This window comes from Lontra canadensis, unplaced genomic scaffold, assembly GCF_010015895.1.
Source record: "Lontra canadensis isolate GAN:19392208 unplaced genomic scaffold, GSC_riverotter_1.0 scaffold128, whole genome shotgun sequence".
In the NCBI taxonomy this organism is placed as follows: Eukaryota; Metazoa; Chordata; class Mammalia; order Carnivora; family Mustelidae; genus Lontra; species Lontra canadensis.
This window is the reverse complement of record NW_022631122.1, coordinates 548,198-575,959: the sequence shown is the minus strand read 5'-3', so window position 1 is coordinate 575,959 and position 27,762 is coordinate 548,198. Positions and strand designations below refer to the sequence as shown.

The following is a 27,762-nucleotide window of genomic DNA, read 5'->3' as shown; positions in this document are numbered from 1 at the left end:
ACAAACCTAGCCAAAAGACTCAGGTTTATTTTTCTCATGTTTTGTAAACAAACGGACAATGAAGAAAATGGTGAACTTGCATCTGTCTCTATATAATAATATACATTTTTAGGTTATAGAGATGGGTTTTGTCATCATTTTTCTTACAATGAGTGCCAGTCCTTCTTTATGGCATATCAGAAAACAAAGGAACCTTATGAAATTGGAATTCTGTATCTGAAAAGTTGCATGCTCTCATCTCTTCTATTATTTCGTGATTCAAGCTTTATCACAAAGTAGACCCAAATCATGTGAACGGTCGTATGCCTCACTGGTTTTTCAAATTTGTAATAAGAAGTAAAATCCATTCTTTCTCAAATGTAGGCTCTGGGAGTGCAGTGCATGGCTGGTCATAATTTTTTTTGTGCATTTGTCTAATCACCCCAATGACCACCACTCTTCCACTCTTTATTACACATTTCCCTCTATAAATCAGAAGCCTCCTATGTTAAGGAAACACACCAGCACACGTGATAACGGTTCTGTCTTCCTGAATGGATCTCTGTTGCTCTTCCCAGGCAATTTGGTGGCAGCAGCAGATGTAATGTTGTGTTTGCTAAACTGTTATCACCACATTCCGTGGTTCAATCTGAGACGTGTAAATAAAGCCAGCATGATGCAGATAAAACTGCCAGATGATCTTTTGTACAACGCAGGGCAACATGAGTAGACTTGTCTTGGAAGATCATTGCTTTCAAAACTTAAATTAACCCCCGTATTCTTTCAACTAGATCGGAGGTTATTCCTTCTTTTATCTCTTTGCATTCTCAAAAGGAAGGGACTTATGTTTATGAAGTGTCTATAATGTACCAAATGCTTTACATATCTTATGATACGAATAATATTTAATTCTTCACTCAGTCAGGAAAGGATTAGACTCTCCCTTTTCCCAGATAGCTAAATTGGAATTCAGAATGGGTGAGGGATTTGCCATGATCACAAAATTGGTAGATGACCAGGCAGAACTCAGTTCTCTCTGACCCCTAGCCTGCTCTTTATAAAATGTGTGGGCCTGGGTAGAGTTGAAGTCTCATGGTTGGTTGGTCTGTTTGTTTTTCTTGTTAACTTTTCACCTGTTGGTGCAAACAATCCCTGGTTACCCCAGCTCTTAAACATAAGAATGGAAAGAAATGTTTTTGAAATAGTTTTAAAAGACATCATTTAACATACTCTCATGAGTTCTGGGCAAAATAATGCTGGAAAGAAAGAGTAGGGGGCAATATGTAACTGAGTCAGGTATCTCAAAATTATATATCCGATGGTAAACAAAGAGACAGAACAAAAACCCATAGACATCAAAGAAGCAAATGTCAAAAAAAAAACAAGTGGGAGCTGAATGCCCACCTTGTGAAATGTCCACTAGAACTTAAGCTTTTTTTTTTTCCCAAGATTTTATTTTTTGGTTGAGAGAGAGCACAAAGAGGGGGAGCAGCAGAGGGAGAGAGAGAAGCAGGCTTCCCACCAAGCAGGGAGCCCAATGCAGGGCTCAATACCAGGACCCTAAGATCATGACCTGAGCCAAAGGCAGTTGCCTAGCTGACTGAGCCACCCAGGTGCTAAGGGGCTTCTTATAATGAAGACACACTTGCTCTGGCGTTCTGGACTAGAATCCTATGTTACATGTACCTACTTGCCCAGAAATTTTCCATTTACCGACCCCCCCATTTTTATTTAAATTTTAAGTATTGTAGTTAATACTTCCATTTCAAATACACTGTGATAAATTGCTTAGGCTTGTTGTTTGTGCATTCTGCTTCTGCTATGGTTTTTCCTAGTGGCCGCGGGGTTGCATGAGCGGTGACCAGAGATCTTACTGACACCCGATTAAATCCAGCCAACAAGCGAGGATAACCCGTCTGTCTTCCTGACCCCTTTTCAGGGGGCTAAGCCACTAAAACCTAGCTTTCAGGGAGAGCTTTTGGGTGGTCCCTGACAAAACAAAGTGCTCTCAGATGAGTTCACCCCTTCTTGTCTCAAGCGATGGTGGAGAAGCCTCTGATGCTCCCCATTCCTCCCAGTCAGTCACGTCGTATACAAGCCTGTAGGCACATGGCTATTGCCCAATCTGTATGCATATAGCCTCCAAACTGCCTGTTCCAGGAGGGTTAGTGGGAAAGATGAAAAATGATAGGGTGAGGGTATGTTAAATATAGGCAGAATTTAAACAGTCCTATGGATAAGAGAATAAAAAGTAGTCTAAACACTTTGGCTATCATATTTTGTTTCACTCATTCCAAAGAGTAAATCTGCATTTACCTTTTTTTTTTTTTACTCTCTGATAAAGTTTTGCAATGAGTAAATAAAGTCAGAATTCGTGTTTAAAGAAATAATCCAGTAATAATATTCTATTTATCAAGATAATTATCGATGTGCTGAGAGATGTGTGTTTACATTTCTTGTCTATCCCCTGGGGACATGATCCTATCATCTGTGTATATAAACTGAAGTTACAAAGCTGCCAAAGAGTCTTCAACAGTTAGTAGTTACTTCAAGAAGACCATTTCTGGAAACATGCTTTTATTTATGTAGCCAAGAAGTTGTGCTTACATATCTCTTTGTGGACTTTGACTTTTCTTTTAGACAAATGGCTATTGTACATTTATCGGATTTTTTCCATTCCGAGGTTTCGTTGTACGTGTATGAAAATGCAAGGTAGCTGTTAATATGTTGACTCTAATAGAACCAATATCTGAAAAATCTTGGACAGAGTCAAATGGTGGCAGTCTTACCTGGACGCCATCGAGTGATTGAAACAGAATGTCAAATAAGTTAATTCTAAAATGATTTTGATTTTTTTTTCAACCAATAAATGGAACCAAAATAAAGCTTTTGCTAATTAGTTTTACAAATGATGAAATCTCTGACATCAGGAATGCCGATGTAAATTTAGTTGAAACAATTATATTTGGGAATTATTTAACTTATAGGGATAGTATAAATGCAAACTTTGATGGAGGATAGCATCATGGCTAATAAAATGTTTTTACAAAATGAAGGCATTTATGAGGCAGAAGTGTACTTGGGATTGGCCACAGTGCCCTGATTATCCATGACTGTGTACAGAAGAATGATAATGCTCCATTGATTGAATTAGAAGCTGTCTTGTCCACACTTATAAATATTTTGTATATACAGTATTAGGTAGCAACAACAAAGTTGTTTGTGACAAAGATATTTCAGATATGAAAAATACACTTCAGTGTGTCAATATGTACTCTGTTTTTTGCTGCCGGTCATCAATTTGATTTTAAGAATGTTTGAACCTTTGAGGAGCTCTTAGTCAACTTAAACATTTTCCAGAGCTATTGAACTCTTGTGAAAAAAGATCTCTACAGTTTTTGTTGCATTTGGGTCATAAACAGTTGGAAATTTTTATCAAAATCTTTGATGACTGAAATGGTAAGTAATTTCGTCTTTGAAAGCTTTTAGTGAGTGGAGGTGAATATTAAAAGAACTGGCAAAAAAGACACTGCATTTTTCCCCCCCACAAAAACCAGTAATATTTAACGCAAAGTAAACGACAAGGTCAAATGTTGTGCACATTTCAATATTTAATTCTGAAGTCACCCTTTGGTATATCTCAATTTGTGGAAAATCTTTTGATTTTTAATAGACTAAATATCTATTTGACCCAAGAATGGAAGGAAATTGAGAAGTCATTTATTTATCAGCATAAATTTTGTGAAGCAGTCAAAGGAATTATGGATACAACTTAGAGTTTTGTTCTAAAGAATGTTTGACAGAGAAAATCCATATGAATGGATACAAAAAGGCAGTGCCTTTGAAAATATTTAAGCTAAAATATATAGGGATCTCAACATTTAAAAATTAAAATCGATAATGATTTTCTCCATGTAACACATTTTTTTGGTGTGAGATTTCAAGGTATCTCAGCACCTGTAGAAAGAGTATTTTTGTAATTAAAATTATGATCCACAGTAGAGTCAATTAAAGGTGTCAACTTAATGACTATTAAGTGCAACTCTGAAGATGATTAAGAACAATTTTTCTGAAATATATAAAAAGAATATTAAAAAGTACATTTTTTTGAAAAGTGCCCTGACCTGGGATTATAAACGTATATAACTAGGAAACCAGTTAAATATGTGAATCTGTAGCACAAATAATCATTCTTTATGGTTCATTTAGAAATGTCCAAATAACATAAATAAGTTCCATTTTAATATACATAAAGTATGCTTTTTAAAAATTTGAAGTAATGTGTTTATAAAAATAAAATGAAATAATTATGTGGATTCACCAAATATAAAATCAAATTGATAGTTGATAAGTATTTCAAAAATTACATAATTCTGATTACTTTTACTCTTGAAAGTGTAGAGATTTGGTTGATAAGTTTTTATCTTGTTAGCCTAGATACGGTAAGACTCTTAGCCTTGTCTTTGGGTATTAAATATGCAAACTAAAATACCAAATTCATTAAAAAGGAAAAGGACATGGAGACAATCATTTATTATTTTGGTATACTAACTTATACTTCCTTCACAACCAGAACCTTGGCATTTGGGTATTTTTTTGGGGTGGGGGAGAACACACACACACATGCACACACACACACACACACACACACACACAGAGTCAATGGAACTAGGATGTTTTTATGAACTTGAGCCACATGGAAATTTGAGTCATTTTCCAAGAAATTGTTTTGACCTGAAGTCTATGCTACTGAAAAGAGGAAGCTACTTTTGCCCTTTGGGTCAAATTCCCTAGTGCTTTCAAATCCTCCTTTATAAACATGAATACTTATGTAGCAGACAGAGATGGGTTTTCACCATTGTGCCCATTAATAGATGTGGCTGAGCATGAATTAGGTTGCTTCGGTGGCATACCTAATTTTTAATGCAAGCTGCTTGAAGAATTAGAGAGTAAAGGAAATAAGAAATTTTAAATTGGGGTGAAAAACCACAAATGTCATGCTAGTTTGATTTAACAAGAGGACACAATGAACCTACTTTCTTCTATACAGATTGCTGGGATTAAGTAGTTCAGCCCAGATGGTAAGAGGTTCTTCAAATCACCCCAGCACTCTTTACTAAAGAGGGTCTGGCAGTAGTACATTCTAAACTCTGCCCTCCCTGTGATCTGTTTCTGCCACGTAGCTTCATAAACAGGGACAGGTGGGAGAAGGGGAATCTGTGCTTTTGTGAAATTTCTGCCATATAGGTGCTTTTAGCCATAATCACTAACCAGGTGGTGGATTCTCCTTCCCACACAAGTTGTGTCCATTTTGATGGAACAGAGAATGCACAAGGAGAGTGAAGTCTTTTCTTTTGCTGTATAGAAGGTTATTCTTAAAATGCTGTCATAAATTTAGAAGGTTTTGCTCCATAAGTTAGGATAATTCTAATTCAAGTAAAATTCTAGATAGAGAAAATTTTGAGGTTTTGGGTATTATATATTATATGTAGTGGCTACAATGACCTAGATAGACAAGAGCTGAGAGGAATACTAGCTAAATCCCAGTTCCAGTAGAGTTCCCCGGGGCCTAGATTATAAGAATATAAGAATTTGTGTAAAAATACCACTTTAGAGAATCATCTTTTCTCCAACATTTGGGTAATTTATGAATTCTTTTTGTAAGCATTAGCTGCATAACATGGTAAAACACACTTGAGGTTTTCTATAAGCAAGATACGGACAATGGTCTTAGGAGGCTAAATTCTGGTTCATATGAAGAACTGGAGACTGAGGAAGATGAACATGTATTTGCTTCTACTTCTGTGAAGGAAAAGCCAGTCAGTCATTGGGAATCCTCCATGGGAGTAACCTGTGTAAGATTCAGTCTCCAGCAGTGACTTTGTAGTCTGCCTCCAGGTGCCTACTCTGTTTCTGAGGTGGTTGCCAAAGGATGACTGAAATGTTTGTCAGAATTGCAGTGTGTTCAAAACATGATTAAAAATGCAGCAGAGTTTGACAAAGAAGCCACAGTACTAGGAGACCTGTCACCTGGATTTGCACCATACTGTGTTGTCACATACCGGAAACATATCTGAAGGACTGTGAGGGAATAGGGTAAGGTGAGCCGGCAGATAACCCTGTGAAGCCAGACCGGAAATCAGGGTCAGCCAAATGGAGGAGGTTGCCAAGTCCTCTGACAGAAGCAGTAGCTTCCACAGAGAAATGAAGCTCTTGGTTCTATGGGAATTTCTACACACTGAAGTAGTGACTGAGACATAATGTGAATGGTTGCCTCTGAATGAGTGGGTAACGGTTCTTTGGAGTCAATAAATATTTTAAGTTGTGAAACATGTGATTCATCTCTTGGAGTCACTCTTTTCATCATAACCATGTTATTTTAACATGGTATAGTATTTTCTACAACAGGATAATAAAAATGAAGTGACTGAGCTAAATCTTGCTTTTATGTTTCCTAGGAATCCGAGAAAAAGGGCTTAATTGAGAGAATCTATATGGTACAGGATATTGTTTCAACTGTTCAAAACATCTTGGAGGAAATAGCTTCGTTTGGAGAAAGAATTAAAAAGTAAGTTCTACATTTGAGTTGTGTTTGAAGTAGAGCTGCCATGTATTAGGACAGTGGGGGTAAGAGGATGGGGAGGGCAGGGATCAGTAAATGCAAAAACAAAAGAAACAAAAGCTACAGTATTGGAGCAACCGTATTTGTATGTGTTGGTTTGTTCTTTGGGTTTGTCAGCTTCAAGGCACTTTGGGTAGTGCCTTGGAACCGGGTTGACCATATGGCCAATTCACACCAATTGCCCCAGAATAATTATTTCACTCTCAAAAGTATCCTCATTTTGGTGATAAATTATAGATTAAAAAAAATAGAGTATCATATTCAGAAATAAAAAGGGAGGCAAATATGCTCTGAAACTTCCTTTTTCAACTGAAACATGGAACACAATAAATGCTTTTTTTCTTCAACTTACCAAAGAGCCATACATAGCAAGTAGCATCATGGATACAAAGATGGGAAGTTAATTCATGACTTAGGACAGGGGTCAACTGACTTTCTTTACGAAAGGCAGTGAGTAAATATTTTCATCTTTGTGGACCACAACTACTCAACTCTGTTAAACATGAAAGCAGGCATCATTGATACCTAAACGAATGGCTGTGATATGTGTTCTAACAAAACTTTATTTACAAAAACAGGTGGCGAGCTAGAGTCGACTTAAACCCAACCCATGGCTTGCCACTTCCTACCTTAGGTCACAAGGACTAAATCTCTAATGGAGTCTTGGTTGAGAAAGACTGTTTCTATGTTTATTTTGTTTCAGACATCATGAACTCTGTTTAACTCAGTCTTCATTAACTTCAGTCTTCAACTTCAATGAACAGAGCAATTGAAACATTTTTTTCTTTTAACTTTAAACTTATTTCTTCAAATCCAGAACTATATCAACTATCTACTTTCTGAAGATTCACTGATAGCTTTTTTTTTTCTTATTTTATTGTCCAGTATAGTTTCTGTAAGAAGAGAAGATAATATGCATGGGTAGGGGTGCCTGAGTGGTACAGTTGGTTAAGTGTCTGACTCTTGGTTTCAGCTCAGGTCATGATCTCGGGGTCATGAGATCAAGCCTCGTGTTGAGCTCCACGGTCAGTGCAGAGTCTGCTTGAGATTCTCTCTCCCTCTCCCTCTGCCCCTCCCACTCATTTTCTCTCTCTCTCTCTCTCTCTCTCTCTCTCAAATAAATAAATAAATCATAAAAAAATTGCATGGATAAAGAAGAGATTAATGTTAGTGCTAAAAGCCAAGGGAAAGTTTTATATATCGAGATGGAGGGAAATCGGTAAGTTATAACAAACTTCAGGAAATATAAATAGCTAATATGGAACTTTGCGTGGACGCTGATCTTTCTCGGTTCCTTATCAAATCCAGTTTCTCTTGCATGGCCATTTGTTGGCATAATAAACATGTTTGTTTTGTTTATAAAGTAAGTTATAAATCATCTTAAATTTGGCTTTACTGAGTTTACATGTTGGGGTTCCCATTATCCATGTCTTAGAAGAAATTAAAGAGAAGGAGAGTTTTGGCTTACATATATTGTTGCCCATCTAGATGTCATATAAATTGACCAATGATTTTTGAAGTTATCCTCAAAATTGTTTAACAGAAACATAAGTGACAAGAGGAAATAGATGATGAGGAAGGCATTTTACTTCTCCCTTCATTCACTCCTTAACTCTCAGTCCTGAGTGTCAGGCACTGACTCCGTCTAAGAATGAGAAATATTCCATAAAACCATGATAATAGCAACGTCAGCTCATGTCATGTGCTAGCCAGACACTATTGTAAACCCTGAACACATAATAATTTCTTTAAGAAGTTGCTGGCATGAATCAGATTAAAAGATTCCAACCGACCTCTGGATTAAGGATTTTTAGTATATCCATTATACAGATGAGAAAATGGAATCACAGAGTGATTAACTCTCAGAACTACTAAGCAAAGAAGCTTAGATTTGAACCTGCCCTCACTATTGCCCTACAATGCCATTTTCCTGCAGGGATCGATTTTGTAGTGAGGGAGAACAGTAATAACTAGAATTCAGTTGCATTCATGAGAGGTAGAGATAAGACAGGGTGGCAGGGGAGGCCTGACCAGCCCAGAAATGGTTGTAGGAGAGAGAAAGACAGACAGGGGGCATTTCTGAAGAAGGGGCATCTTATCAGTAAGTCTGATAACAGGAAGAGATAGCTGAGCAAAGAGTTAAGGAATGGAGACTTCAGTTGGTGGGAGACTGTGCAAAGGTTCAAAGCCCAAGACTCCGTTAGATCCAGGGAGATGCATGGGGTTTAATATGTCTGTGTGACAGCAGATGGTAGTACTTATGCCTGAAGCTCATACAGGGTCCTGAGTGGGTGGAAAAAGTCAATGAAAAAAACTGGATGAGGGACATTGTGGCAGCAAGAAGGATAAAAGGATGTGGAGCAGGGGCAAGACGGAGGAAGGAAGGCCATGGCGTTTAGTAAAACCTTCTCCACGCTTAAAGGTCTCAAATAGACAAATGTGGCTGTTGTGCAATTGATAATGGTCAAGGAAATGTGTCTGATGAGAGAAGAAGGCAGGGTGATTTAAACAGGCCCCCATCTCTGCAGTGCGTCTGAGGGGCAGCTGTGCCCGGCACAGCTGTGGTGGCCATGTCTGAGACGTATTTTCAGCCATGAACAGAGTACTGTTCTGCCCAGCTGCAGCACAGGAAGGAAGGCTCATAAGTCTCCACTCCTATTAATTCTTGGGCCATTCATTACCACAGTGACCTTAAAGTTCCTTCTGGGCATTCAAGTGGGATGGCATGTGTAACTCTGTTGGAATTCCATTGTAATTCAGTGTTGAAGGACCACGAAAACTTTTACCCAACTTCTGGCAACTGGTAAATAAGTAAAGCTTGCATAACACTCAGAGCAGGGCTTTCCAGTTACTGACCCGGAAGACCCCAATCGTATTGCATCTATATGGCACAAACTATATTTTCTTTTTCTACTCTTCTCTACTTTGTCTAATTACCTTCTCTAATATTATACAAATTTCAAATGTATATCTGTAACAGGCTAAAATATTTACTGAACATGGTTCACCTTACATTATCTCAAACAGCAGGCTAGATGGCTATATTTTATGTCTTCTCATTATGGAGTATTGCCTTCAACATGTGTATCTTTGAGTGGTTAAGGAAATCTCTGCTCAGGAGAATGAGAAACCTAGGACAGGAAAGTCATCCCTGTAGATATTCCAGAGTCTGGTTTGGAAGGTACATTCATCAGAAGGGGAACTTCTCTAGATGGGAAGTGATGCTGAGAAGGACTAAGCATTAAAGATGAGGAAGGAGGAAGGAGGTTAAGTGTAGCTTGAATTGCCGTGAAGACGTGGGGATTGGTAGAGCAATTGACCTTCTGTTTGTCGAAAGGAACAAAGAATGAAGAATGAAGGCAGAAAGACCAAAGAGTTGGCCAGACAGAAGGTAGAGGAGAAGGTTCACAAGCTAGAGTAAAAACCATGCCTCGTGAATGAAAGCATCTTGTGGGATCCATAACAAAAGAATAATCTGTAAGATTATATGATCAGTCATTTCTGTCTCCATGGGTAGAAAAGTCAGAAGACCTCATTTGTCCTAGCCTGGGAAGTGAGGAAAATCAAGATTCCATGGACATAAGGGTCAACTAGTGGGACACCCATTTGGGGGAGGAACTACAGGATGGAGCTGTTACCCCCTCTACCAGATGTGGACACACTCATTTTTCTTTAGGGCTTTGGACCTTTGAAAATGATATTCTTAGGACATGTTGCTAAGCCTGGATGGTTGAAGGAAGGAAGGGGATTCATTGAATTTTTTTCTTTTTTCACTGATTGAAAGGTTTGACTCATTTGTCTCATTACTGTCCAAGTCAGGGATTCCTTTCTTAGGAATTTAGGGAGCTCTCAAGTTGGGGAAATTAGGGAAGTTGTGGAACTGTTCAATGAAGTATTTGATTTTCAGATGGAAAGGGTTTTTGTTTTGTTTTGTTTTGCTTTTTTAACTCTGGGTGTTCTGTGAAAACCAGCACAAGATACTCTATGTTAATGGAGAGAAGGTCTAGTAAGTTCTTGAGTGTTAGAAGATTTACAGTAAAATGTCTTTGAACTAAGTACTCTGTATAAACAGGAACATTAAATTAAGTGAGAAAAATGTACCTTTTTACAGTTTCGAAAGTGCCTACTATAGAACGGCAGTGAGAGTGGGCTCTGGAGCAGACTTTCTGAATTCAGATCCCAATTCTGTCACTTGTACTGAGCCTAAGTGATTTAATGCCAGTTACTTAACTTTTAAGACTCAGAGTCCTCATTTGTAGAATGGGAGTAATAAAGATTCCTACTTCATAACATTTTTGGAAGAATTAGATGAATTAGTGCATATAAAGAGCTCAGACTAGTGGATGGCATGTATTATTCACTTAAGAATATTGACTATCCTGAATATTATTTTTGGCAAACTGCCTTGACGTTCTTTTTCCATGTCTTAAACTAAAAAAACAAAATTAAGAAGCAAATGTCTCCCTTTTTTAAAAAAAATTTTTTATTTTATATTTTTTAAAGATTTTATTTATTTATTTGACAAAAGACAGAGCAGGAACACAAGCAAGGGGAGTGGGAGAGGGAGAAGTAGGCTTCCCCCCGAGCAGGGAGCCTGATGCAAGGCTCAATCCCAGGACCCCGGGATCATAACCTGAGCCAAAGGCGGGTGCTTAATGACTGAGCCACCCAGGCGCCCCTAAAAAAACTTTTAAACATTTTCTGCTAGAATTGTGGGTTGCTGAAGGGAAAATGCAGGAGTTAACTGATTTGGCTGTTGGGAGAGCGATCTGACAGGGTGTTTGTCAGAGTGTCTGATACACATCTTCATTAGAAATGAAACACCCAACACTAATACACATGACACATCACACACTTGCACACACAAACAACCACTGAGATCTTTAAAAGGGTTGCATTAATTGGAAAATAATTGACATCTTGATAAAATTTTAAGTCTTCTCATAAAGTCTTATGTCTATTTGGGTCATTTTGAATTTATGTCAATATTATTTTAGGGTTTTATGTATAGAAGTTTCACACATTTTTGTGAGATATATTCCCAAGTACTTGATTAGTTTCATGATAATTTTTTTTTAGATTTCATTCTCTATTTATTACTAGGATATAGAAGTGAAATTAATTTTCCTACATTGACTTTGTATCTATAAACTTTGGTAACTTAGTTATTTTGATTTTTATCTGAAGACTATTATTATGAATTTTCTATTGCATAGACATATTATCTGGGATAATTTTTTCTTCCTTATTTTCCAATCCTTACACATTTTTCTATGTTTCCTTGCTTTATTGTACCAGCTACTAGCTCTAGTACCATGTTGAACAGAATTGGTGTTGGTGAACATTCTTTTCTCCTGTATGATATTAGAGAAAAAAACTTTCAACATTTTACTCTAAGAAGAATATTTGCTCTAGGTATTTGTAAAGATGCTTTACAGATTAAAGAAGTTCCCTTTTATTTTTAATTTACTAAGAGTTTTTATTGTGAATGTGAGTTTTGTCAAACTTTTTCCTACATTCATTCGCATGATAATTTTTTTTAATGATTTTATTTATTTATTTATTTGTCAGAGAGAGAGAGAGAGAGAGAGAGAACAGGCAGGCAGAGGGGCAGCAGAGGCAGAGGGAGAAGCAGGCTCCCTGCTGAGCAAGGAGCCCGATGTAGGACTCGATCCCAGGACGCTGGGATCATGACCTGAGCAGCTGCTTAACCAACTGAGCCACCCAGGTGTCGCTGATAATTTTTTTCCTTTATTTTTGCTAACGTGGTCTATTATTGTTTTGGTTTCTAAATGTTAAGCCAGTCTTCCATTTATGGAATAAACCCAACTTTGCCATGCTGTGTACACTCTCTTCGTATATTGCTGTATTTTATTTACTATTATTTTGTTAGGATTTTTGCAGCTATAATCATTAATGAGATTTGAGCTGTAATTTTCTGTTCTTAAATTCCTTATGGAGAGATTATTCTAGGCTCACTCAACATGTGGGAGTGTTCTCTCTTTATCGTTATTTGGAAGAGTTTGCATAAGCCTGGTGTCTTTTTTTAAAAGATTTTACTTATTTATTCGACACAGAGAGAGAGATCACAAGTAGGCAGAGAGACAGGCAGAGAGGGATGGAGAGAAGCAGGCTCCCCGCCAAGCAGAAAGCCCCATGTGGGGCTCCATCCCAGGGTCCTGGGACCATGACCTGAGCCAAAGCAGAGTGGGTTAAAGCAACCCACTGAGCCACCCAGGCACCCACACCTGATGCCATTACTTCTTTTGAGATTCAATAGAATTTGCTGGTGAAGCATCTGGGCCCAAAGTTTTCTTTTAGGAAGGGTTTTAGTTGAATATTCCATTTTTGTAAATTATATAGATGTATTCAACCATTCTGTTTCTTCTCACATCTGTAAGCTGTCCTTTTCTTGAGTTTGTCCATTTCACTTAAATTCTCGACTTTTTGATATAAAGTTGTTAATAAAATCCCCTTTTATTTAATAAAATCTTACTTTTAATGTCACTAGGATCTGTAGCATTGTCCACTTTTTTATGCTTGATACTTTTTTAAAGGGGGAGGTGGGTAGCAGGAGACTGAGAGAAAAATTCTTAAGCAGACTCCATGCCTAGCATGGAACCCAACATGGGGCTTGATCTCACAACCCTGAAATCATGACCTAAGCCAAAATGACTCTTGATTTTGCTTAACGGACTGAGCTTACAGGCAACTCTATGCTTGATGTTAATTGTGTTTTCCTTTCTTTCTTGATCGGATTTATGAATTATGATAGTCTTCAGAAAGAACTGTCATTGGCCTTTGTTAATCTTCCTGCTACCTGTTTTCTTTTTCATTAATTACTAATACTCTTTTTTATTCCTTTCTTCCTTTTACTTCCCTTGGGATTAATTTAGCATTTTTTTCCTAACTAAAGATAGATCACTGGATTACTTACTTTCAATCATTCTATTTTCCAAACATTTAAGAGTATTTAAAGCTCTACAGGTTCCTATAAGCATAACTTTAGCTCCAGGCCAGACATTTTGGTGTTGATATTTTTATTATCATTCAAGTTTAGTAAAAACTTTTTTTCCAATTTTCTATTTTTATTGCTTCCATGGTGAAGAAATATATTGCTTAATTTCCAAGTATGTGGAGATTTTCTGGTTATCTTTTTGTTTCTGATTTCTAACTTAATTGCTTTATGGTCAGAAAATATTGATTAAGAAAATGGCCTACTTCTGTAGACTCTTCATGTGAGCTTGGAAAAGTTACTGAGTGTGTGTGTGTGTGTGTGTGTGTGTGTGTGTGTATACACATATGCATTGATTAATTTTGTTGATTATGTTCAGTCTTTTGTATTTATACTGATTTTTATTTTTTGTTGACTTCTTGTATCAATTGGTTAAAGATGTGTGTTAAAACTTCCCACCATGGATTTATCTGTATCTCCTTATAGCTTGGCTAGTTTTTGCCTTCTGTATTCAAGAGCTGTATTATTTGGGTTGTACATTTTATTTTAAAGATTTTATTTATTTATTTAAGGAGAGTGAGTGAGCAAGGGGGAGGACCAGAGAGAATCTCAAGCAGGATCCTTGCTGAGTGCAGAGCCCAACATGGGGCTCAATCTTACAACCCTGATATCATGACCTGAGCCAAAATCAAGAGTTAAATGCTTAACCGACTGAGTCACCTAGGTGCTTCTGGGTCATACATATTAAAATTGCTATACTTTCCTACTGAATTGGATCATTACTTTTAGGTGACCTATTTATATCTAAGCAATAAATGAAATTTTACCTTAATATCTTAACTAGTAATAATATGGCTATACCATCTCCTGCTTGTTGGATTCCTCGTAATATATAATTTCCTATTATTTTCTTTCAACCTATCTGTTTATGTTTTAGATCTCTTTCTAAAGAAAAGATTGTCTAAAGACAATCACTTTTAGTTGTACCATGTAGTCCATTCAAATTAAATGTGGTTACTAATATATTTAGATTTTAAATTTGTGGATGTCATTGTTTTTTTGTCCTTGTTATGAGTGTTTTTTTATTCTCATCTATTTTTTATCTATTTGCTCAGAATGTAAGGATTCTATTGCTCTTCTTTTAGTTGTTACCCTAGAGTTTACAGCATGACTCAGCACAGCCTAATATAAATTGTTAACTTGTATTGTCTTCCCACTCAGGAACCTGCTTAATCTATGGTATCTATCTATTGATTTGTATCCAGGATCTACTACTATGGCTCTGCTTTCAAAAAACAAAAAAATGAAAAAATTAGGGCATAAAGGTTCATGTTTGTTTTTTACTTATTTAATTGTAATTGATTGATTTCATATTTTGTTTTTATTATAAGTATGGTATACATTCATTATCAAACTAATCAACCAGCCTGCCCCCTTTATCCTCTGAACTTTCTTTTCTTCCCCTTCTTTTTGTCATACTGAACTATCATTAACAACTTGGAGTATATCCAGCAGAGGTTCCTTTTCAGTATAAAAACTATATATGTGGTATTTGTGAATCTGTAAATTTATTAATAAGTGCATATATGCATATGCATATATATACACACATACCCATTTTTTATGCAATTTATTTTTTTCACCGTATCTAGCTTTGAGCCTCTCTGTTGGGGGAAAGGGGTATTTGTGTGGGTATCCTTTTTATGATCTCACTGTTTTTTAAAGATCGATGCAGCTGCAACTTTATGCTAAGAAAAAGAATAAAGGTTATCTAAGTCTGTGTGCATATAGTAGATTCTTAATAAATGCTGAATTGAACAAAACAAAAATCTGTAAAATATTGCCGAGTAGAAATCTACTTAGATTTTTCCCTTTATTTAGATTTTGTGCTATTAATGATACTGAAGCTATTAACTTTTTTAACAACTAGCAGCCATTACTGTGCCGTTCATGCACTGCCCCAGCATCCTTGCGGAAGGAGCTCTGTAGGTTAAACTTCCTGCCATGGCATGATTTGGATCATTAGGAAGTCCATATAACATGTCTCCAAATGTGAAATCGCCCTCCAAAAAGTTCAGCTAGAAGTTGTACTGTGGAAACGAGGAGTCAGAAATGGACCAATGTTTATGTATAAATTTAGAATGCATAGAAAAAGGCATGAGGAAGGAGTGGGGAAAATATCAATTATTCATTTTGTTGACGTCAAGGTGCTGGACTGGGAAAGTCTTCCATAAGTGCTACCAAATCCAGAAATCAGCCAGGGAAAACACTGATAAATCTGGTCATGTAAAATACATAATTTTATATTTAAAAATGTATAAACCACACAAAAAAGACAAGAAAGTAACACATTGGGGAAAGCACTGTAACAAATATGACAAAGGATTGATTTCTTTAGTATCCAAAGAGATATTTTAAATCACTGAGGAAAAAGTCAAGCAAAAACAGCTCAAGGCACAATAGGCAAATCGTAACTGCTTTCCATTTTCCGAGTTTTTACAATGTGCTAAAAACAGAATGTGCTAGCTATCTTACTTGCAAGTTCTTGTTTAATTCTGGCAGAACTCTATGATAGAGATATTACTATTATTATACACATTTTGCAGAGCAGAAATGTTGGTGCAGATCGATTAAATCACTTTCCTGTAGCTAATTACAGATGGAGCCTGAACTCAATCCAATGTCAGTTTGCTTAAAATTCCATTTTCTTAAGCACTTTCCCAAACAGTGGCACCTCACAAAGAAACAAACTAGAAATCACTTGAGAAACAAATTACATGCGTATTAAAAGTGTTTAAATTTGCTTATAATTTTAAAAACTGAGAAATTAAAAACACACATATCTCTCTGTGGGTAAAGATTAAAAACACTGATAACAATCTATTATAAGAGGGTGAGGTGACTGGGTTTTTCTTAGACTCTTCATGGAATTGTGGTTATTTACAAAACAAGACAAAAATCTCTCTCGGCCTCAATTTGCTCATGTGTAAAATGGGGATAATCTTTACTTAGAAGAATTATGATGACCTTCACAATTATGATGTAAAAAATACTAGCACAATGGCACATATTAAGTGCCCAACAGCTTTTATATATTTAGTCCCCCACTGCATGTACACACACACACACACACACACGCACCCCGCCAGAAAACAAAAACAAAGAGACAAATCTCTTTGTATTCCTAGCACAAGGCTCAAGGATCAATGTCAGTGAAGCTACACCATGTAAGTGAAGCTGAAGACCAGGAAAAAGAAGGACCCTAGGCTCTCACGGGCTCTCCGCAGGATGTGGGATTTCCAGATCATCTTCTAGGATCGTGCAAGGATTTCCACTGTTTGTTCAGTTCTTCATCCCATGTTCTAGATCTCCATTTGCACACAAGTCAGAGGCGGCAATGGATATGCTGAAGGAGCCAGGGGCCCCGTGAAAATAATGTGTGGTCACATAACCTGTGTTCTCTCTGGATTGGGGGCATAAGGGTTTATAGTTACATGCCTCAAGCCTGTTTCCCTGGTAACCTTATAGAGCCAATGAGTCTAAAAATTCTAAAAATAAGTAATTACAAAAGTTGGGGTGGGTGCCTGGGTGTCTCATTCAGTTTAGTGTCAGACTCTTGATTTTGGCTCAGGTCATGATCTCAGGGTCATGAGATCGAGTCCTGCGTGGGGCTCTGTGCTGAACGTGGAGCTTGCTTAAGATTCTCTCCCTCTCCTTCTGCTTGTCCGCCTCCCCCCAACTTGTGTCCTCTCTCTCTCAAAAAGAAAAAAAAAAGAAAACAAAGAAAACCAAAAGCACCAGGACACCTTAATAATATCCTCCCTTTTTTCTAAATATTTATTGGCAACTGTGTCTTCACTGAGAGAATTGTTGACTTTGATGTTACCTCACTGACCTTTCGTTTTGAAGATCTCCATGCACGGAGCCATCATGACCTTCATTGCTGGCGGGAGCCGAGTCTTCCCTTAAAGACTGTCGGCTCCAGGAGGGCAGAGGACTCTGACATGTTGGCTGGAGGTTGGTCTTGGTTGGCTTCCCCTCAGGACCTCAGCGATGTTTTTGCCATCCCCAGCTTGGCAGACCTTCCTCTCCAGGTTTTAGAGAGATTTGTCCAGTAGACCTTTCTCATTTGTGTAACTAAGAAATAAACATGGCAAGATGACTATGTAGCCGCTTTAGAGCATCAGAAAAAATGACAGTGATGTGCTTTGTCTGCAGCACGTTTAACTGGACGGTCCCATTCCTCTCGTTCCTGGCCTGTCTGATCCTGGCAGTGGCCACCATCATTTTGTATTTTATTCCACTCCGCTACATCGTTTTAATCTGGGGTAAGTCTGGCATGGTCCTTTTGCTAGCAGTCAATTTCAGGTAAGAACCCATGACTCATTTGTCAAGTTGGACCATAAACTTTAAATGTGCTCTTGTTAGCAATTAAACATGAGATTAAGGAAGGAATTTTGGGAACAAAAACTTCCAGGACCTCCCTGAAAAGGCCAGTCGCCCAAACGATCAGCAGAGATATTTATAGTCCTCTTGTATAATTGCAATCAAATAAAAATGTGATTGTGCATGAGATTTCCCTTTGGGCTTTCGTAGTCATAAATAGTCTCGAATAATGTATTGCGGTGGCCCGGTAACTTTCAGGCAACCCTGTTATTCAAACAGTGAGCAAACACCTGCATCTCGCCCTTTATATTATGTAAAAGTGGATCTGGCCCCTGCCAGGGTGCTTCTGACACTCCATCTCTCCTGGAGGAAAAATAATCTAACCCCATACTTCAATCCAGAAGTGGTAGAGAGGAAGGGAGGTGGTTACTCCCTACCCAGTGCCTGAAAGAAGAGGAAGCCATAATTTAGCAGGGTAAATGATGTGCCTATATAAAGTTTAGCTGCTTAAAAAAAAAAAAAAAGTAGTAACAAAAATCACAAACTCAAAATAAAAGACATGACTTGATTTACTACTCAAGTTAGCATTTGGACGAAAAGACAAGCAGCTTTGTGAATATTTGTGTCTGCTGTTGGGTGGGCTTCTGGGTTTATAGAAGGAGCGTGTATTGTAGTGAATTAATTGCTGGAGAAGCAGTCAACTCTTTTCCCTAAGAGTCTGCCAGTCATAGTTTTCCATTCCTTGGCTCCTGTGACTACTGCTGAATTCTCAACCGTAGCCATACTTCTAGGGACCCTCAGATGGTAAGGGGTTCAGAGAAGTTACCACGTACAAGTGATTGCATTAAGATACATTCATCTTTAAGTAAAAGCTGAGAGCTTGCAAATGTCAGAAACAAGGTACAACCTTTCTAAAACCATTAAATCTAGACCTTTTCAGAGAGAACCCACAGGAGTAGGATCCTGCTGATGAGAAAAGCCAAGTGTAGACATTGTGAATTGGGAAAAGTCATCAAAAAAAAAAAATTGAGTAATTCATAAAACTTAAGAAGTAGAATGATTTTGAAAGAGCATAAGGCACTGGTTCTCTGTTTCATCCAGGAAGTGAAAATCCCATATAAATAAGTATCTCTCTTTTATAGTAAGAGAGAGAGCCTGAGAAAAGAAAAAGATATTGTAATTTGAAAGAATTAAAAGAATTAAAAGAAAAAGATACTCTTGATGACCCTCACTCTTGGCAAAAGTCTCCTATCCATACTTAGTTTCTTACTTACATACTTATTTCTATCCATAGTTAGTTTCTCTATTTTGCAACAATGCTAGCCTTGATCTGTAGACTCTAAGAGAACATGAAGCTCTTTAGGGTCCATTGATCAAGAAGAAACATTTTATGGGGTGCCTGGGTGGGCGGCTTAGTAGGTTAAGCCTCTGCCTTCCGCTCAGGTTATGATCTCAGGGTCCTGGGATCGAGCCCTGCATTGGGCTCTCTGCTCAGCAGGGAACCTGCTTCCCTTCCTCTCTCTGCTTGCCTCTCTGCCTACTTGTGATCTCTGTCTGTCAAATAAATAAATAAATAAATCTTTAAAACAAACAAACAAACAAACAAACAGATTTTAAAGCTGTTGTCTGACCCTAACCAGAAAATGATTCAAAATTACTATAATCATTTGGCCAATATTTTGTTCATTTTTAAGCTGGCATAAGTCGATTGCATGGTCAGCTTGTCAAACACATTCTCAGGATCTTATCATTCTGGTACATATTTGACTTGCTTTTCTGCATCTTTCCCTTGACAAAAGGGTCTATACTCTATTTCCTCCTTTGATCATCAGTGTTGGAATTCCAGTCCCTCTTTCTGTTTATCCCAAATTGCTTTGACTTTTGATCTTATCCTCCAAGATCTTGGCAGCTTTCCAACAACAACTTTTTGCATCTCATTAATGAGATATTGCTCTATTTATTGTTCCGCTTATGGATGAAATTATTAAATAGCATGGAGTTTATTATATTCTCCTGAGCTGACCATAGCCCTTTGAGCTTTGTTTTCTGTGTCTGGTTCTTTAGTTGTATGTTCTGGACAGGGGCTTATAGTTTATTGATGAGCTCACCATATATATTGTAGTCAAAAGCCTTGACAATCAGAATATGCTCTGTTGCCTCATTGAGTAAAACCTGCCATGCCATCCTGGAATGTACTCAGCAATTCTATTAGGACTTCCTTTCCAGGATTAATTTATTAGCTACATGGACCCAGGACATTCCTTTGCACGTCTCCTATATGACTGAATTCTTGGTAGAGATACTCTCCTGTAGAAGACTTCGTATGTCTTCCATTTCTACGGTTCCTTTTACCAGGATCAGAAAATCATTTCTATTCTGAGTTACTTAATCATTTTCTTTGAGTCCTTAAAGTGGTGAGTTAAGATCCTAAAATTTTTTTCCCCTTTTGTCCACCTCTTTTAACCCTTTGAAACAAAATTACTTAACCATATGTTCTATATTTCCAGATCCTATTCCTCCAAATAATATTTTTGTAGAAATACTTACTAAGTACCAGGATTATTTAACATAAGCCCCTGAAAAGCAGCCTGATTTTGTAGTGGCCATAAGAAATATTCCTTGACCATCAACTTCGTTGTAAGGTTTTGAAGGGTGAGGCATTTTTCTTTCCTCTTTAACCTGTAATTCCCAGGGAAGTTACATATAGGTAGTAGATCTTTAACAAGTACCTGACAAATATTTCATGTGTCTGCATATTTCATACCTGCGATTTACAGGAATGGCATTTCTTTTGAGCCCACCCCCCCACCTCTCTTGTGTGGGAGTATAGATTTCGAAAATGGCATGAAAAGTGGCTTAAGAGGGATATTTGACATTTTCTGAAGGAAACGGTATCTACTGAATTTTGATCACCCATTTGGTGTATTTCTAGAAGGCAAGGCACTTATTAGGATTGGATCCCATGTGGGTTTTCTGCCCCTTTTGAGAGGTTTCCCATATTTTCATTCTGTTCTTCACCATAGATGCTTCTGATCTGGGGTACTTCTGTCATTCCAAAGTACGTAAGAACTCCCGGAGCTAGATTTTGAACTTCGTGAAAAGAAGACCCATGACTTATTAAACTTCACATCTCCATTTGACAGCACAGTGTCTTTTATGTGGGAGGCACTTACTGTTTGATACATGAGCAAGCAAGGACCCTCCACCCCATCTCAACACTCCCGCCGATGTACTGAGTCTGGGCTGCATGCTAGGCACTCATACAAGTATTTGAAAAATAGTGTTATAATTCTGTTTCAAGTGGTTTTATTTACCTGTGGCCATATGTGCCAAGCAGTCAGGCAATTTTTCCAACTATCTCCAAGAGAATTTTTTTTTTCTTTTTTACTGGGTATTGCTCAATCCACTCCACTGATCGCTTCAGTCTGTGATCTGGGACCATTAAATGATAGTGTCTTTGCCACATGTTATCCCTTGGTATTTGGATCCTACTCCTTTGCGTGTGCTAAAACATTAAGATTCACAGTAGATAGGCCCTCTGCCTATCTGTATTAAGGTTAAACACATCTAAAGGCTTGTCTGTCACGCTGATAAAGGTACAATTTCCAAATCTGGGTGTGTGTGCTCACATGCCTAATAATATAATCCCTTTGTTTTTTGGCTTGTTGACATCTCGAGTCATGATGGTAGCCCCCCTCTTTGTTCTGGAACTCCAGATTAGAGAATCCTTGTGCCTACGGTGTCCAATGTGATTCTCCCATCCACCTAAGAAACTATATAGGGCAGGTCTTTATTCTTCAGATTTTAATGTAAGAAATCTGAGGCACAGGAAGGTCAAGTGGTTTTCTTGAAACCACACAGCAGATGCCTGGTGACGCCAGAGCCGGGGCCCAGCTACTCCCATTCCGTAGCCCTTGCTCCTGGCCCCATTACTCCTTACTGTGGACCCAAGAATACATGAGCCCCTGTGAACACTTGGTCTCACACAACAGATAATATTGTAGAATTACGGACATTTGACAACATAAAAAGAAATAAGGTGTGCTTTTGAAGCATGCAGTCGGAGCGCCTTGTAATTTTGATTCTCACGAAGTTTTTCAAACAGACAGTCTCAGTGCATTGTGGGCAATTTCTGCCCTTATTGGTGCATTTGAGCTACTGCGCAGGTTTATAATCTTCTCAGTGACTAAGAATGCAGTGTTTTGACCGGCTGTGAGATTATCCCTCCCTTGCTGTTCATTGTAAAGACTCCAGATGCTTACACTATATATAATTAACAATAGAAGATATATCTTTTCTCAATAAGTCTTTGTCTCCCTTCATCATTTTGCCTTGTCTGTTTTCTTTTGCCAAAAACCCATGCTACAATTAAGTGTCTTTAGAATAACACAGTGAGAGTATTTTAGTTTAAAGGAATGCTGGGGGAGATTTTAGCTAGAAACATGAGGCTTGCTGTGGGGGGTAGAGGGAAGAAAGGCAGAGTGCAGCTCTGACTTGAGAGAAAAAGGATCATTTGCAAGGAGCCTTCCCCAGCCCAACCACCAGGCCACCATTTTACTCATGGACAATGGCCGGCTCCCATTTGCAAAGCAGATGTGAATGTGACCGTCTAAGGAAATGACTGAGGTTGGCATGTGTCACGTAGAATGGCACTCAGGAAGTTCTATCTGTAGATGAAAGCAAAATAATATTTCATGGAGAAAAATATCAAAGCTTTTATGGGCTGGGGGTTGTCAAACAGTTAACTGTTACCTTGGCTCTGAGGGAAAAGTCCAGAAGGCTTATCTAAGGTGAGAAGTCATTCAGCATTACTGGGATCGACTCGGGCTTCAGATACGATCCTCGCTAAACAAGCACTCCGTGGCAAACTTCGGAAGCCCACCACCTTAGTCTTTCTGCTTGGAAAACTTAGCGTGAGAAAGAGTTGGCCTTTGGTGGAAAGACAATGGCTCCTGAGCTCTTACCAGCAGCTCAGGGGAACAGAAGAGACACAACGGTGGCTCAGAGGTACATCCCTCTGGAGAGGAAACCACAGGTAGAGCTTTCCCGGGGCGTGCCTGCAAACCCAAGGTGCAGCTATCAAAGACACCTGAAGGGTTGAACCTCCTCTAATTACCACTGTCCCCATCCTAAATTAGCAGGGACTCCATTGACTAGACAAACCCAAGCACCAGTGTCACAGTCCATAAATTAAGTTAGCAGCCATAGTAAGATAATTTCCAATAATAACTTTTCACAGTTTCCTGCAGCATCAAAGTACAATCAACATGTCAAGTTCTGTTCTACAGGGAGAAAAGATAAACCTGTGAAAATGAGCTGGAGTGGGGGAGAGAAATTTCTGCCATTTCTTTTTAACAACAAAAAAGCGACTCCAGTCCTCCACCTCCCACTGCTGCATTTGGTCCAGAGCCCCCAAGCAGAGACTTGTTGGGGCTAATGAAGGCCTTTCCCATCTGGGACGTTTGTTTTCCTAGCAGAGAAGGCTGTTAATCAGTGTAGTCCAAAAAAGCCAATGAGCTCCACAGTTTTAGTGTGTGTTTCTGCCACCTTGCTGCTGGGATTGTAATGGGATTTTCACAGTTGAAGAAGGCAGAGCTCCTGTCCCACAAACCACCCACCACCCCTCCTTCATTCCAGAAAAGGCATTTGTGAATGATTCCACATGACAGCGATATGTATGTGTGTGTGTGACTTGAGGTCTAGTAATTGTTTTACACTAATTTTTACTTGTGAATCTCCCCCTCCCCCAGTCAGGATAGTTTTTAAAGATAGATAGATAGGCAGATAGAAAGACAAAGAGATCTCCCTGCGTTTCTATTTTCCAGGCATAAATAAATTCACCAAGAAGCTTCGAAATCCCTATGCCATCGACAATAATGAGCTGCTAGACTTCCTCTCCAGGGTACCGTCTGATGTTCAAAAGGTACGTAATGAATGGTCACCACCAACGGGGACCCCAGCACTGAAGTCTGGCCAGCCCCAGAGCCAGAGGTGCACAGAGCAGGGCTTGTGTAATTGAGATAATGAATCACAAAATCCTTAAAGTGGCCTGGCTTGCAGGGATGTGGCAGGAAAACCTTTGTCCGGAACATGAGATGATTATGGAAAATTACCCCGAAAAAAAGGGCTACTTAAGAATGATCTGGAACTCATACTGCGTGGGTATACTGCGATAGTGTTTGTCCATTTTTTGATCGCTTGCCTCCCTGAAGAGGATAAGATGGGCTCAGTGAGTGGGAGAGTGGGAGATCCCAAGCTAGAGGAGGATTGCTTATTTTCCTCCTCTTCCAGATGGCAGGCATTATAGGGGAAGTAGGGGACAAGAGGATTATTCTTTTTTATTCTTGTTTGCCCCAATTATGTCCTAGGCTTCCCTTCTATCCCTTCCCCTCTGAAGACTTAGGGATGCCGAGGGCAAAGTTCCCACCCCCTTTCATACACATAGAGGCAGAGACAGCCTGAAATAATTGGAGATCGATCAGAAGTATTATTCACAGGTAATGGTCACTGAGTCCAGCCACATCTGGTCTCTGTAGATGCACCGAGATTAAACCAGGCAACAATGCCAGAAAGTCCTGTAGAGTAACCCGAGCCAGGCCCCTGCGGATCAGGCAGCTATAAATCCCAGGGGAAGGAGGACAGGCAATGATTTCTCTAAAGGAGAATAGAGATCATAGGAGTAGATGGGGAGACCATGGTGTGAAATAGCAGCATGATGATCAAAGACACAGCCCTTTATTATCTCAGAGAATCCAAATCAAGTATCGATTTTCAGCCTTGGGCCGCTGTCACGGAAGTGGTTCCCAGCACTCCTCTGCAGATGGCAGGGACTCGGGGCTGAAAAGACCTCCAGTTTCCTTCCCCTTCTCTCTGAGTTCTAGAGATGAAAATAGATTCCATGACGCTGTTTTTCTTTAACCTCCATTTTATGATCTAATTAGCTATTACATGCATTCTATGACTATAAGGTTCCTCATTAACATTTGCATTCCATGATTATAAAATAGTAACCTGGCCCCTGTTTGTTTTGCGTTGAAAATTGACAGGTATGTCCTCCCCTGCTCCCCAGGGGGACCTTCACCAAACACTCAAAGGAGAGGGTGCTTTTTTAGCATGTATCTGCTTTTGACGAACTGTAGCTCAACATACGTGATGGGGCATGGTGTCCTTGGGGAGTTCGGCACAAATGCTAAAAGCCAGTGAGCACATGTGCTCTGTAATACTATACTTTAAATGAAGCCATTCCGCTGTCAGCCAATCAGAACCTGCATAGCAAGGCAGTGAGATTGAGTTGCAACCCTTGAGTTGCAATGTGAGGTTGTCCCCACGTCCTCAAAGAAAGGAAATCACCATCCAGCACAGCCCACCACAAGGACTGTGTCTACATCGTCCAGGCACCAGCCCTCGGAGCGGCCATCCGGCTGGAGCTGACATGCATACAGAATGATGCTACAAAAGAACATTCGAGGAAGATAGTATGCTAGTAAGATCCTCCGTGTATCACCAAGAACACTTCCAAATAACACAATAGACAGCTTGCCCCTGGGGACTCCCCGAGTGCTCAGATATATCACAGATGTTTTAGCCATTACATTGTAAATGCAATTCATTTTTTAAGAGAAATCTATTTAACTCTGTGGCCAGTATCAATTTCAACATTTTTCCCCCTCTCCCTGGCAACATAAATGTATATAATTTGCAGACAATTTTTTCCCCAAGACCTGAGATAATTTTAAATGAATATTTCTTGGTAAGTTTTGCTGTATCATATACTAAGAGAAACATTTCCCAAGAGGCAGTTATTAAGCGTCCTTGTGGTTGAAAACGGGCACATGAGAAACTAAAATTATCTGGCAGTGCCGAGAGCAGGTAGAAAGCCATGCATCTCATTAGAAAAATCTGCTTTTAATATTCTTGGTCTCAAGAAATGATGCATGACTTCTCAAATCCTTCCTGCAATTAATCCCTCTGTGTTCCTGTGTTTAGAAAATGATTCATTACCTTTGAACCTTCCTTCCTTTGCCTCGGTCTGTCCTTGGGGAGCCATTAACACACACTGTGGTGAGCTAGGGTTACCTAACCGCCGGGCCCGTCTGTTTGTTTTCACAGGTGCAGTATGCAGAATTGAAACCCTGCAGCAGCCAGAGCCCCCTTCGGAAGAAGCGCAGTGCTCTCTAGGACTCACGCCAACCTTGGACACAGTGCCCGATTCCCTGTTGGGGTGATTAGACCAACACTATCTCTGTTTCCGAGGTGGTACCCGTGGTGTCATTCTGGAATGCGTGCTGCGTGGAGCCCTCCCTGTGCCCTCCCTGCTTCTCCACGTGCGCCCATGCACACACACATGCTCACACCCACACGCATGGGTGTGCTAGTTGCTTAGCGGCTCGGCCCATCCCAAGGAAACAATCTAGGGACTGTGAAAGACTGAGGTCCCTTCTCAGATAGGAGGTAAAGCAAGGTGGCCAGGAGTCTGAATGGCCTCTTTGAGAAGGGCTGGGAGACCACCTGGATGCAAGAGTGACCCTGAACTTGTTTTCCTACCTCCAACAGATGCTCCTTAAGATTCAGTTATTTTTCACTCCTGTTTCACACACTCCTTTCTGATTATTGTGCATGTGAGTCAGTTTCCTTCTCTGAGTCCACAAGTCTGATAGTAACCATCATCTCCCCAACTAATGTCTCTTAGAAGTAGATTTTTTAATAATTATCAGGCATAGCCCAAACCTTTGGGCGTCCTTCCGCCATGATTACTGAAGACGTGTGTACAATGGCGGTCAGCTCCCCGGTGCTGGACACCAGCCTGTGGTGTGGTCCTTTGCGGGCAGTGGAAGCCCCAGGAAGGTCAGAAGGGACCACTCATCCAAAAAGTGAAGCTTTCGTGGGAGTATTTGGTTGCCTTACAAATGCCATGTCTTCCGACTTGACTTTGCTTATTTCCAAAATAAAATGTCGACATTAGCACTTGAGAGAGAGGATGAATGAACGGATTCTGAGAGTATTTAGGAAAATGGATGAAGGTGGAGGAGCAAGGGACTAATGACTATGGCTTCTTCACCTGATTGTCATAGTCACTATATTTGCCCGAATTTTTGAGCAGAAAGTAAAACTAACTCAGCCATCCAAATCGATCTTTTGTTCCTGAACAAGATAGGCTAGACATAATGCATCTATATCTCAGAACCCCTTTCCTAGAAAAACACCACCCCAAGATCCTCTTGAAGAATAGCTGATTCCAGCAGACCCCACCATTCATCGTACCCCCCCCAAGGAAAAACCCCGATTTTATGCATATATAAAATGCACACAAATATCCTTTGGTTCAAATGATATTTAAGTTGTAAAGACTGTATTTTGTTGACACATACTTTGTGTTTTATATATATAATATATGTGTGTGTGTGTATATTGTAAAGAAAAGTTGAGGTAAAAACTGATTTAATAGCGAGGTTTACCATTTTTTTTTTCTCTCTGGGTTGTAATTTAATAATCTTCAAACAAAATGTTTATGAAAAATGCACAAGATTCTAAACCTTATCATTCCGTGTCTGTTTTTCTTCATATTCTATCTTCCTGGGTTTCTTTCTGGCTGAGCCAGATTTCTGCATGATTTGATTTGCTTCAAGTTAATGAAGCTGGCTGGAAAAGGACTTGCAGAAATTATAAAAGCTCCAGTAAATCTCTTCGTTGTACATACAATAGATAGCCAAGAACCTCTTTTGTTCAACCAGTTACTCAATCTTCTGTGTAAACAATGCCTCATTGTCTCACTCCCAACTATCATGTAGTTTATCACAGTCTGTCATTTTGTAACGACCTA

The 27,762-nt window shown here is 39.1% G+C and overlaps 1 protein-coding gene across 3 annotated transcripts in view; it reads left to right on the top strand.

Annotated features, from left to right (window-relative positions):
• MCTP2 (multiple C2 and transmembrane domain containing 2) overlaps positions 1 to 27,479 on the top strand; it is a 239,285-nt gene extending 211,806 nt beyond the window's left edge. For all 3 annotated transcript variants that reach the window (XM_032842343.1, XM_032842341.1, XM_032842344.1), the window contains 4 exons: positions 6,438 to 6,547; positions 17,775 to 17,884; positions 23,768 to 23,865; positions 26,052 to 27,479. In XM_032842343.1, coding sequence (XP_032698234.1) covers positions 6,438 to 6,547; positions 17,775 to 17,884; positions 23,768 to 23,865; positions 26,052 to 26,120 — 387 coding nt within the window. In that variant the 3' untranslated portion in view covers positions 26,121 to 27,479. The remainder of the gene's footprint in view (positions 1 to 6,437; positions 6,548 to 17,774; positions 17,885 to 23,767; positions 23,866 to 26,051) is intronic.
• The last annotated feature ends 283 nt before the right edge of the window (positions 27,480 to 27,762 follow it).